This window comes from Physeter macrocephalus, chromosome 6 (assembly GCF_002837175.3).
Source record: "Physeter macrocephalus isolate SW-GA chromosome 6, ASM283717v5, whole genome shotgun sequence".
Taxonomy (NCBI): Eukaryota; Metazoa; Chordata; class Mammalia; order Artiodactyla; family Physeteridae; genus Physeter; species Physeter macrocephalus.
The window spans coordinates 86,147,599-86,160,917 of NC_041219.1; the positions used below are offsets into that span (position 1 = coordinate 86,147,599).

Sequence of the window (13,319 nt, forward strand, 5' to 3'; positions counted from 1 at the left end):
TCTCTGGATTTATCACAACATTATTCATGCAGAATTAGTGGGGCCACTGTGACTTGAAATGAAATGTGATTTTTCAGGCTTTATTTATTATTCATTATTTTTGGCTGTGTTGGGTCTTCATTGCCGCACGCGGGCTTTCTCTAGTTACGGCGAGTGGGGGGCTGCTCTTTGTTGCAGTGCAAGGGCTTCTGATTGCAGTGGCTTCTCTTGTTGCGGAGCACAGGCTCTAGGTGCATGGGCTTCGGTAGTTGTGGCTCGCGGGCTCTAGGGCGCAGGCTCAGTAGTTGTGGCTCGCAGGCTTAGTTGCTCCGCGGCATGTGGGGTCTTCCTGGACCAGGGCTCGAACCCGTGTCCCCTGCACTGGCAGGCGGATTCTTAACCACTGTGCCACCAGGGAAGCCCGATTTTTCAGGCTTTAAATTGAGGTAATCTGGTGAAATTGTTGACACTGTTTCTGTGACCCGTCTGAACTTTTCATTCAGATACCTGCAGGTTGAAATTTCTGGGGAAGAAAGAGCTAAGAGCTTGAGAGGATGGGGAGTGGGTACCAAACCAGAATCCAAAGTCAGGCTTCAGTGCATTCAGTAATGCCTTGTCAGGGTGACAGGATCCTCAACTGATAAAGCTGTTCCATTTAGCACCAGTGAATGAGCCCACTGACTTTCAAACAAACAAACGAAAGAACCAAACTTATCTTTCAGTGGTGGAGATATTAAAATAAAAATGCACCACACATCTATTCTTTCTATTCTTAAATGCTTTGTTCATTCCTTTCCAACCCAGAAAGTTCCTGCTTTATCTGATATCCCTGCTGAGCTTTCTTTCAGACTGATTTTCCAGCCAGGTTGAATGTATTTGAAAAGGAAAAAAAAAAGAGAGAGACCAAGGCATTTACACAGGGTCATTCTAAGAGCTAGTTGGGATTAATACCCTAAACTGAATCTGATCTTTGCTGGTTTTATCTCTGGATATGCTTGCATTTATCCCTAAATTATAAATTACATTTTTAGAGTTATTAGTTAAAAATACTGAACTAATGAGTGAAGAGACAGATCTGTATGCTAATGACTGAAAAAAAAAAACCAACTTTGTTAGAAGATGAGTTTTCTCAGTTTTTAGGACTGAAGGAATCCCAGTAGTCTTTCAGATTCTTTAGAGATTTTCAGTGTTTCAGAAAGCCTGATAAAACTTAAACTTTTGCCCATCAGAAGACAAAAACATTAAATTTCTTTGTTTTTGGCTTAAGTTTTATCAGCTAAGTCCTGGTTCCCTCATCTAATTATGATTTCTGATTGGTTGTTAAGTGTATAATTTAAAATAGGAAAATTATTCAATAAATGCAGTTGCAAAATATTTCAAAAAGAGATCTATGGGGGAACATAATAGATGTTCTTATTGGTGAGGTTAGATTGGGAAGTATTGCTGTAGAGGAGGGTGAGAAGTTGGGGCTGGTTAAAATTTTTCAGGCGAAGTAGCAGGGAGAGGTGTTCCCACCAGGGAGCCATTGAAAATACATTTATGTTTTAAAAAGGGTCATTAATGGGAGTTTGCCAAGAATAGCCAGCAACCCCCTCCACAAACACAGGATGGTACAGGATAAATGAAAAACCAGTAGTGACTTTTAAATTTTTGTCTTTAAATTAATTCTGTGTCCTAATATGTAAATATTATATAGCTGTGTAATCCACATTGCCTGTAATAGTTGCCAGTGTACTCGAGCAATCTGTTCTCTGTGTTTTTCCTTGACTTCTACGTTCTTTCCCTGGGACTCAGCAACAAATAGCCCCTCATGCCCTTTCTGGTGCTGGCATCTAAGATGTAAATTGTAAGTCCAAGTTTGCAAACCATTGTTAGTATTGCTTTGGCAAGGCTTAATGAGTAGATAGGTAAGAAAATGGAAACTTCTTAAAAGTTTGTTGAAAAGATGGTAGAATGGCAGAATTACGCTAAGGAAATTTTACCTTCTAAATATTGTGTAAAGGGCTAGTCTTGTATGGAACAGTTCTAAAATTCCAATAATACTATTCTTCTGATGTTATTTTAAGGAATGTCAAATGTTTAAACCCAAGGGTCATTTTCTTTTTGAAGCCTTCTCCTAACCTCTGCCTGGGATTAAGTTCTTATGTTTTCTTATAACCTCCTTTCCTCCCAGCGCTTAAACTGCGTGTCATACCAGTTGTTCTCAGAGTGTGATCTCCAGACCAGCAGCATCAGTGTCACTTGGGAACTTGAGAAAAATGCAGATTCTTGGGCCTTACTATTAAATCAGAAACTCAGGGGTGAGATGCCCTACAATCTTTGTTTTAATAAGCCCTCCAAGTGATTTTGACATCCACTGAAGTTTGAGAACTGTTGCCTTATATTAACTATCGTTGTCAACATTGTTCCCCCATAATGGACCAAGGCCACTATAGTTCTTTTTTTTTAAAAAATAAATTTATTTATTTTTATTTATTTTTGGCTGCGTTGGGTCTTTGTTGCTGCACGCAGGCTTTCTCTAGTTGTGGCGAGCAGGGGCTTCTCATTGTGGTGGCTTCTCTTGTTGCGGAGCACAGCCTCTAGGTGCGCAGGCTTCAGTCGTTGTGGCACGTGGGCTCAGTAGTTGTGACTCACAGGCTCAGTAGTTGTGGCACACAGGCTTAGTTGCTCCGTGGCATGTGGGATCTTCCTGGATCAGGGCTCGAACCCGTGTCCCCTGCGTTGGCAGGTGGATTCTTAACCACTGTGCCACCAGGGAAGCCCCTACTATAGTTCTTAACATAGTGTCCCAAACTTAGTAGATACTTGATTATTTGACTTGAGAGCACAGGTAATTTTTGTCAGGGGCTGCAGCAACTGTAAGACATCATCTGTCTTGTAAGAGAATACGTGGGAAGAAGAGACTAAAATATTTGAGGTTGTTTTCTTTCCCTTTTTTATACCACAGCTGCTTGGAAAGCCTGAACAAAAAGGCCCATAAAGTATGGACCAACAAAAGGAGAAAAGATGTGGAACCAATGAGATATGTTTTGGTACGTATCTAGGACATGAGTAATGGGCCTTAGCAATTTTTTCCCCATAGTTCATACTGTGAATGTAAGAGTAGAAACCCTAAAACCCGATTTTAGGGATGAAACTTTATAGCCAGAAAGTCTTATTACTGTTACACAAACATAATTTAAATCACCTTGATAGAACTTTTCTGTGAAGATGAGTGAACCTGGTTACCAAGGGTTTTGAAAGGTTGATTTTTTTTCAGTATAAATATTTAGCCCAGGGTACTGAATCTCTTTTTACTACACCATGGGTATAAAGTATAGATTCTCCACATTCAGCAGCTTTGATTTTGTATGGGCATAGGACTAGTGCATAGTAAGATCATGCCTCTCCTAAAGCATATTATAGTTTAATAGTAATAAATCAGAATGAAAGGAGGTTAAAAGGAGACATAAGCCACCTGTTATGGGAGCCTGGGGGAATAGTTAGGACTTTGGGGAATCTAGGCAAGCTTTGAGGCAATTATTTTTAAACTTTGCTTTTTTTAAAAAGTATTTTTCCGTAAGTTAATTTGGTCTTTTTGAAGCTTTGACCAAATGTTATGTTAGAAACCAAAAAAGTGATTCTATTGTGCCTTTTTCCAAGGGACTACTCGAAACCTCTTAAAGCAAGATTTGAGTAAATCTGGCACCCATGTTTTGAATGATACAACTGCCTAATAAGTGATGACTTATTAGGGTGGTTGACTCGGTTTGTCTGGTTGTTATCCCAGGATAATTATTGTTCCTGCTTTCAAGCTCAAGAGTATCCTGGTTTGGAGGAGAAATTATATGGTCCCCCAGTTAAGACTGCATGCTCTTTTAGGGGAAGATTCCATATAGCTAAAATATGATAAAGGAAGACAGTTTTATCTTTTAGGGCCATTTTTCTTGGGAAACAACCTTTTGTTTTTACATAGTCTGGTGTTAATATACCAAAGTATAATTTAAAAATTCAAAATATGTGTAAGGTCTTAGTCAAGAGACAAAAGTAAATCTTGTTTATATTCTGTAAAGCTAAGTGAGAAAGTCAGTAGCCCCCTACCCCCTCCACTTTGTACCAAATATACTGGAATGTGCTAGATGCTAAAAGTGTCTAGTGTTCTCCCTTCTATTTTAGCGGAAGAAAAAACAAAGATCATTTGAAAAGGATCTAGAAAATACTTAGGTAGGGATAGGACTCCTAAGGGCAGAAAATATTCATTTGACTAAAACTTCTTTAAGTCTAAATATACCTGAACTAGTCAGTAAACTAGCAAAACCCCAAACTCATTATTTTAAAAGGATTAGCTAGCTGCAATAAAAATTACAGCTTAAGAGGAACTAATTTTGGCCTGTTTTAAATTGGGTCTTGGTTCAGTTTAAGCACCAAGTATTTGAATATATCCTAGATGCACAGCACTAGGCTAGTGAGGTAGCAAATATAAAGCAGTACGTGATTCTGCCTTCCTTCACGAAGGTTTGTGGTTTGGTTGAGGTCGGAGACAGGGAAGGTTTAAATGAGGTGAGGATTAAGAATTGGACTTAAAAAAAGCTAGAACAGGGCTTCCCTGGTGGCGCAGTGGTTGAGAGTCCGCCTGCTGATGCAGGGGACACGGGTTCGTGCCCCGGTCCAGGAGGATCCCACATGCCGCGGAGCGGCTGGGCCCGTGAGCCATGGCCGCTGATCCTGCGCGTCCGGAGCCTGTGCTCCGCAACGGGAGAGGCCACGGCTGTGAGAGGACCGCGTACCGCCAAAAAAAAAAAAAAAAAAAAAATTTGTAATTGATGCTTAGGCATCTGCCATGCCTATGATCTAGTGGCCACAGTGAGAGGCCTGCGTACCTCAAGAAAAAGAAAAAAAAAAAAAGCTAGAACAGGGATTTGAATAGTTGAAGGGCAAGGGGTGACATTTTAAAATGAACAAAGTGAAAAAGAATAAAACATATTTAACATGGGTGTAAACTGACTTCTGCAGAGTTAGGAAGGTAGATTTGGAGCCATGTTTCAAACTCAGCTTGTCATAAAAACTATATCCTTTAAGCATGGAAGATTCATATGGAGAATTGATTGAAGAAGGTTGTTATGATGGTCATATAGTAAATGACTTGGAGGTAGGAGAAAAAAGTTGGGGGATAAAGAACCTAACTAAGGAATAGTGTTATAGACCACATGGTGACTGTTTTTCCCCTACAAAGAGAAATAGGCAAATCAGCCCTCCAGCCCTTTGGTTGAGAAATGAGGATATGACAACAAGGAAGAATAAAAAACCAAATGAAGCTTGTCATAGGAAAAATACTCTTTATTTAAATAAATAAAAACATGTTAAGATGCCAGCAGTGACAAGAGTTGTTACCTAAAACTTGACAGTAAAGATTTCCCCGAAGTTTTTTTTTTTTTTTGCGGTACGCGGACCTCTCACTGTTGTGGCCTCTCCCGTTGCGGGGCACAGGGTCCGGACGCGCAGGCTCAGCGGCCATGACTCACGGGCCCAGCCGCTCCGCGGCATGTGAGAGCTTCCCGGACCGGGGCACGAACCCGCGTCCCCTGTATCGGCAGGCGGACTCTCAACCACTGCGCCACCAGGGAAGACCTCACCAAAGTTTTAAAAAAAGACTTAATAAATCTTCCATCTGCTGCCTCTTTAATCTACAACTTCCCCATCAGTTCTTCTGACCTAAGGATAGAAAGAGAACATTGAGGCAGTGTCATTTTGATAGCAAGCGTTTTTATGGAAGACCTAAGCTTGATGTGTGTTAATAGCATCTCAAATAGAGTTCTAGACAGCTCTTTCTCCAGTCTGATTTAAAGCCATCAGGACTTTCCCTGCATTCTATTGTGAGAGGAGGAGAACTTTGAATAGAAAATGTTTATTTTTATTTATTTATATATTTATTTTTTGAAAATGTTTATTTTTAAAGAAGAAAAGCTTATCTAAGAATCTTTAGAAGATTTAGAATACGATGTTAGTGATATTAGTTAAAGCTATGTTAATATAAAAAACTATGTTAATATATGTTAAAACTGTGATGTTAAAAAAGTTATTCTACCTTTTCTCCAGGACTTATGGTTGTTAGGATGTTTATCATCCATGGTCTCTTTTTTTATGTCTCTTGAGTCGCTGTAGAAGGTGACCAAAGGAGGAAAGTTAGCTGGAAATCAGAACTAGAGAATTAGTCTAGATGACCAGATCTAGGAGATTAAAGTTACTTTAACAAAAATAGTTGATGCTACTACATGTCAGGGTAGGAATTACTGGTTTTGTGCTAGCTTCTGTTTTATATAGTTCCTTTGCACCTTCCCTCCCCACTGCGTATCCAGTGGGTAACTCCACTGATGGCTCCTCTAGCTCTTGGCTGTGCCCTTCAAGTTTGTGTGGTTGGGGATCCTGCCCATGTATAGTATATTAGCTCTTTCTCCTTCGTAGCTTTAGGAATTGGGTTTTTTTTTTTCCTTGAAAATCTTACACAGAATTGAGAACCTTGTGTAATCAAGTCCTTGATGGATTAAAGTCCTAAGTGGAGCCTTAGGAAAGGAATGGAAATACTCAGAGCCCATGAATACAGCTCTTTTAAAATTTGTAATTGGGCTTCCCTGGTGGCGCAGTGGTTGAGAGTCCGCCTGCTGATGCAGGGAACACGGGTTCGTGCCCCAGTCCGGGAGGATCCCACATGCCGCGGAGCGGCTGGGCCCGTGAGCCATGGCCGCTGAGCCTGCACATCCGGAGCCTGTGTTCCGCAACGGGAGAGGCCACAACAGTGAGAGGCCCGCGTACCGCAAAAAAAAAAAAAAATTTGTAATTGAAGCTTAGGCATCTGCCATGCCTATGATCTAGTGGCCATTCTCCTAAGGTATTAAAGGTATTACAGTCTCTATTCCAGTAACTTCTATAGGATGATTTATCTTACCTTTCACAAACCAGCATTTTTGGAGCAAATGTCTTAAGGACAAATGAAGGAGAATGATGTGTGTTATCTAGAAAGAAAGAAATCAGGATGAAGTAACACAAGTACTAAGCATTTTTACATTATTGCAGAGAAGGCTAGCTGGCAGGAGATTTGAGTCTCCCTCCCATAGCTGTTGCTGGGAAGTGACTGCTCTGCCTGGGCCTACATTCCTGCCTCCCTGACATAGGTATGGTCTTGTGACTAGTTTTTGCCAATGGGATGTGAGTAGAAATATTCTCTTCTCGGCTGAGGTGGTTATGAGGTAGCTGTACTTTCTCCATTCTCTTTTTGTGGCAGCTTGGGAAGCCAGGTGTGGGAGGTGACAGGCAAAAGTCTAAGAGCCTCTGTTCTTGAATCACCACTCCTACCGAATACTTGCACTGGATTGTATACAAGGGAACGTCTGTTGTGTTAAATGATGACATTAACACAGTTTGGACTTTATCTGTTAAAGGGGCTTGCATTGCTCTAACACATACATACATCTTTATTTAATATTAATCTACCTTAGGAGGTAGATATTATTCCTTTTATGGATGAGGAAGATGTGTTTGAGAAGTAACTTTCCTTAAGACCAGGGCAGATAGTTGAACCTAGATCTGACTGAAAAGCTAGTGAATTCTCCAGTATAACATGCTGCATCTTAGAGAAAGGATATCACTTGAGATAGGATAGATCCTAACCTTTCAGATTACAAGTAAAAAATTACTTCTATGGAAAGTGACTGGGTATTGGTAAGATAAGAATCTTTTATCTGTTATAAGTGAATTTAGATTTAATTAGACTCCTTTTTACTGGGTTGTCTCTCCAGAGAGGATGAAATTCTGAGATTTACTCTTTTGATTGCTTTGGTGAAGGATTTTGTGGGAGGAGTATTAAGACTAATTACTGCAGGGCTTCCGTACTTATTAGCTATAGAGGACTTAGGGTCCAAGCCTTCACTTAGGACTGTGTTCACTGTCTCACCCTTGCTTACCTACATTACAGACAGCAGGGTCAGGAATCTGATTGGTGGCGTCAGAAAAGTTTTCACTTGGTTCCAAACTTGGAGAAGTAAGCTTTGGAAGATTAAATGACTCTGAAATAAAGCAGACCAGAAGTTATAGAAGCAGAGTGGAAACTTCTTTTTGTTTTTCATTCCTCATTTGGCTAAGGTGTCCATAGCTATGAAATATGGAGGGGGGGCAATAGAACTCGACTCCACTTATCTGTCCCCCAAATGAAAAACTTACCGTCATCTATAGCAGTTCTATTGACACAGTTAGCCTCATGTTCTTTGAGCCTTTTGATTGGGACCACATGACAAGCATTATATTTGCAGTTAGCCATCTTTTTAGCTTTCTTTGGATTTTTCTAAAAGGAAGAAGTTCTTGTTAAATGGCTATTAGGTTTTGCCTGTATTCTACCCTCCATTCCTTTCTGGAAATGCTGAAGACATACCATGTTCCAACATTAAGAACTTGCAGGTGCTATGTATACTCAGAAGTTGTTTTTTTTTTATTTTTATTTTTTAAATTTCTTTCTTTCTTTATTGATTTTTGGCTGCGTTGGGTCTTCGTTGCTGTGCCCGGACTTTCTCTAGTTGCGGCGAGAGGGGGCTACTCTTCATTGTGGTGCACAGTCTTCTCATTGCGGTGGCTTCTCTTGCTGCGGAGCATGGGCTCTAGGCACGCGGGCTTCAGTAGTTGTGACATGCAGGCTCAGTAGTTGTGGCTTGCGGGCTCTAGAGTGCAGGTTCAGTAGTTACAGCACACGGGCTTAGTTGCTCCGCGGCACGTGGGATCTTCCCGGACCAAGGCTCAAACCTGTGTCCCCTGCATTAGCAGGTGGATTCTTAACCACTGCGCCACCAGGGAAGTCCTCTTCTTTTTTTTTTTTAAAAAGGTCTTTAACCTTTTATATTCTGAGCTTAGTTTTCTCCCTCCAGTGACTTAAGAGTTATCAGGAAAACTTACCTTTCTACATGATGCCAGGTGGTACTGTAACCTGCTGGCTGACATCCTGTGGTTTGGGTCATAAGGACATATTTCCAAGACTTCTAGCTCCATGAGCCCTAAATAGCAGGAGCCATGGGTTGGCAAAGGAAATACTGACGTTTAGGATCACGTAATCTTGACATAGGTCTATTTTCTGTTTTCAGAGAAAGAGTAGTATGAAAGATATGGGTGTTTCAAGTTTTACCTATGAAAGTTTTGGATAACTAAACAATAGCCTAGCCAGTTAGATAATAGGGTAATAGGACAAATTCACTGCTTATCTGCCTTGGAAGGCCAAAAATTAGTATTTGTACATATTATATAGCTTGTTTTAGATAGTTTTTTTTGCTCTTCATTAGCGTGTTAAATAAACAGGTAGGATTCCTTGGAAAACTCACAGTACTGGGGTAAGGTGAAGTTTAACACCATAAGCTTGAGTGCTGGAGAAAGCAAGGGCTGGGGCAGCCGGTTCTTTCACTGTTCAGCACTGCCCCCTTCCATCTCTCTGCCAAACCTGTCTAAATTAAGCTCTTTTCCAGACAAGGATGCTACTTGTCAGATAGGTCAACATAGACACTTTTGGGGAGAGGGATTTGGAAGAATGAACATTACCATATTCAAGTTCAGGCTACTTTATAATTATCTGAGAATGCCCATCTGAAATCTCTAAAGTTGTAGGTATTAACATATGAAGACTCCTAGAAGTGAACTAAGAATACACAGTCTCAAATCTGCCTCATTTTACTACCAATAGGAGGCCTACACTCCCTTATGGCTAGTCTTTAGCATCGCAGACATTCACTTCAAGGACTCCCAAGTTTCCAGGCAACAGCTATAGTTGAGATTTCTGCAAAGCAGAGACAGCACAGTCTGATAAGGGGGAAAAAGATCAAGGCAGACTGCCATATGCAGTAGGGATGGAAAAGTGCCTGGAATAGCCATTTCAATTCTACTTTACATCATGCCTAGGGCATAGACAAAGGGCACAGAGCTAGACTGTTAAATGTCAGATTTTCCTGAGGGCATTTAGGTGATTAAGTCTAGGGATTTAAACTCAGGTACCTTTCAGGAACACAAGCCAAGGTGTTTTTTTAAAGCTTACAATGCATATTCATGGTTATATTAGAGCCGTGAACACTTACTCTGAAGTGAATTGGCTCCCTGAATATAAAGGCTCAGTATAATCCAATATTGCATAGCTATCTTTAGATTCTTCTTCTTTTTTTTTTTATTATTATTTATTGGGGTATAGTTGTTTTACAATGAAGATTCTTAAAGATAATGGAAAAAGAGCTTTAATACCTAAATGTAGTCTTTAGATAACCTCAAACCCTTATTTTTAGCCAGCAGCCTAGAAAAATTTGAAGTTTGATTGGACTGAAAGGTTGGTCGTAATAAACAGAGTGCTTCAGGAATAGGCCTCAAGAATTGGTGACCTGGGATCGTTCACCTAATTATTGATAGCTGAATATCCCATGTAGAGAGGCCAACACTATAATAATGGAGGCCGTTTGGTTTAATACCATTTGTTAGACTTGGCAAGAGTATTCCAACCTTGATGCTAGCTTGACGCTTAAACCTAGTCTAAAGGCTTTTAGACCGAACTTACTCTTTTTTTTTTGGCGGTACGCGGGCCTCTCACTGTCGTGGCCTCTCCCGTGGCGGACCACAGGCTCCGGACGCGCAGGATCAGCGGCCATGGCTCACGGGCCCAGCCGCTCCGCGGCATGTGGGATCCTCCCGGACCGGGGCACGAACCCGTGTCCCCTGCATTGGCAGGTGGACTCTCAACCACTGCGCCACCAGGGAAGCCTGAACTTATTCTTGAAGCAGTGACTCTCAAGAATCCGAAGGGCAGGGTCACTTGAACAGGAGAACAATCCTTCTGTAAGGCAAAACAAGGCAAATAGCTGAAGTTTGACGGGAGGGAAAGCACAGTACCTTTCAGTCAAGTGATGTGAAGCAACTTTCTGTTCAAGTGGTGTGAAGCAACTTTCTACTCAATTCCTCTTCTCCCATCATATGTTCTGTGGTTTCTCAGAGGTTTGGAAGTTTTTGATGTCATAGTTAGGTCTTGAGAAGTGGTTCTCAAGCCTGGTTGTGCATGAGAATCACTGAGTAGTTTTAAAGTGACAGAGCCTTTGGCCCCACTCCAGAACTGTTGGATTAGAATCTTCATGAATGGAGTCTGGCTAACTGTGGCTTTAAAAGAGTTCCACAGGGTATTCTGATTTGTAGCCAGGGTTACTAGACCCTGCTCTGGGGTAATTAAACTCCCCTTAGAAGGGTTCCTCCAGTTTCCAGCAGGACCTGCCACATAATGTTTCCAGTGAAGTTTCTCTAGAGATTACCTGTTGGCATGATTAGTCTCATCTTTAAACCTGGCCTTTTTCTTTATGGGGTGCCAAATAGAATTCCACAGAAAGCAACATAAGCTCACTACATGCTAAAAAAAAATCAAAAATTTATATTTGGCCTTCCTAATCCAGTGTACCAGGTCTTGAGCCAAATATTTACATACACCACTTCATATAATTACTTGCACAGTTGTCTGAGGGATTACTGCCGTTGTATAGATTAGGAAACCAACTCAGTGGTGGTAGATAGCTAAAAGTTACAAAGCTAGTAAGTGTTGATTTCATTAGGAACATCTTTAATTATAGGGAAACTGTCAGACTCATAGTAGTGGATACAAGTTTTCCAAAATTGTCATTTCTGCTTGACAGTTTGTATTTTATCAGTGGCAATAAATACTGTCAGTTGTTCTCTCTGAAAAAAAAAAGCTAGCAAGCGTTTGAGTATCATTATTACTATTGTTTGATGTAATACATGTCAAGCACTTAAAGTACCTGGTACATAGTAAATAACCAGGTCATCACTTTACATGCAGTAACTTACTTAACACACACAGTACTCCCAAGAGATAGGAACTATTAATATCATCTCAATTTTACAGACAGGGACACTGGATCAAAGCTGCTAAGTGATAGAGTTGGGATGTGAACTCAGGCTATCTGGCTCTAGAACCGGGGATCCTAGCCTCTAAGTCATAAGGCTCAGTCCACTGTACTCAATTATTGAACCCAGAAGTCTGTCTGATTCCAAAATGTAGGCTTTTCCCATATGCCAAGTATAGGCAAATAAGTGTTTCTAGGCTCTAGCAATCTTACAGTTCAGCTGAGGTAGCAGTATAATATGAAATGGGCAATTAAAGGTGAAAACTAATTTAGCTGTAAAATATGTGCCATAGATCAAGTGCTGTAGGAGTTCAGCAAGGGCTGGACTTGGGATTGTTTGTGCTAGATCCAGAAAATTGACTGGGATTTGGGTCAGCAAGAGGGAAAGCATACATAAATGAGAAAGGCAGAAATGAAAAATGAACATAGGACACTGAGAACATGGTCCCCACTAAGCTGGTGAGTACATAATAGGGGATAGCAGAGCATAAGATTGGCTTGGCATGGAGTGTCTTTAACAAAATTTTTTGGATGAGGATTAGAAATGCAAGTGAGAAAGATCCAATAGGAACTATACCAACCCATAAGGAGGCTGCTGCTATACTGCTGGTCAGCTCCGTAGATATTGATGTCTTACTGCCTGCCCTTAATTCTCCTCCATCAAGGTGAAAGACCAATAGAAACCTCATGGATCTCTTTAGTAGAACCTGAGTTTCATTGGTAACAGCAGGTAATTCAAATATTTGGGGCCACTATCACCTTATACTAGGCCCATAGCCTTCTAGGGACTCAATTGCAGTAAATAAGCTGGAAGGCAGATTCTGTTTTCCGAAAATACAAAGTCTACCTTAGAGATACTTGAAATTTTATTCCATCTTCTTGTTTATTTGAAAGGTGTTGGAAAGGAGGTAGATATGAAGACAATTCTGTTTGATTTAGAATTTTCTGAGGACTTTCTGCTTTTTGCCTTGAAAGAAACTTGAAAGGGAGCTGATTTTCTTGAGTTAGGGAGTTAAGGCCTAACTTGGAATGACAAAAGTATTATAGTGCTAAAATTTATCTAGTCTTCTAAGATTTAAAGTCTGTCATTAATTTCCCCTTGTTAATCTCAGTTAATTTGGTTCTTCTTTATGGGGCCTATTTCCCAGTTTAGTCTCAATAATTCAACAAATAAATCAGCATATTTATTGCGTGGCTATTGTGTCTAAGAGGTGGTGTTCTAGATCATTGTTTCTCAATATGTGTCCAACGGAACATTTGCACCAAAACCTCCTAGAGTACTTGTTAATGCACACTTCTAGACCCCACTGCAGACCTGCCAATCCTGAATCTCAGGAGACAGGGATTGAGCTCAGTTTCTATTTTTTTTTTTTTTTTTTTTTTGTGGTATGCGGGCCTCTCACTGTTATGGCCTCCCCCGTTGCGGAGCACAGGCTCCGGACGCGC

The 13,319-nt window shown here is 40.7% G+C and overlaps 1 protein-coding gene across 1 annotated transcript; it reads right to left on the bottom strand.

Moving 5' to 3' along the window:
• Window positions 1-5,656: 5,656 nt before the first annotated feature.
• Window positions 5,657-8,988, bottom strand: LOC129392210 (gametocyte-specific factor 1-like). Its single transcript, XM_055085725.1, has 5 exons — window positions 8,896-8,988; window positions 8,173-8,293; window positions 6,902-6,968; window positions 6,044-6,114; window positions 5,657-5,670 (listed from the first exon to the last, which is right to left on the bottom strand). The coding sequence occupies exons 1-5, from the start codon at window positions 8,986-8,988 to the stop codon at window positions 5,657-5,659; spliced, it is 366 nt and encodes a 121-aa protein (XP_054941700.1).
• Window positions 8,989-13,319: the final 4,331 nt, after the last annotated feature.

Excerpts from the sequence above, each read along its gene's own strand:
- LOC129392210 (XM_055085725.1), bottom strand. The coding sequence starts at position 8,988 with ATGGAGCTAGAAGTCTTGGAAATATGTCCTTATGACCCAAACCACAGG. Across the intron at positions 8,294-8,895 it reads ACCTGGCATCATGTAGAAAG|AAAAATCCAAAGAAAGCTAA; the intron begins GTAAGTTTTCCT and ends TCTTCCTTTTAG. Across the intron at positions 6,969-8,172 it reads TAGAACTGCTATAGATGACG|ATAACACACATCATTCTCCT; the intron begins GTAAGTTTTTCA and ends CTTTCTTTCTAG.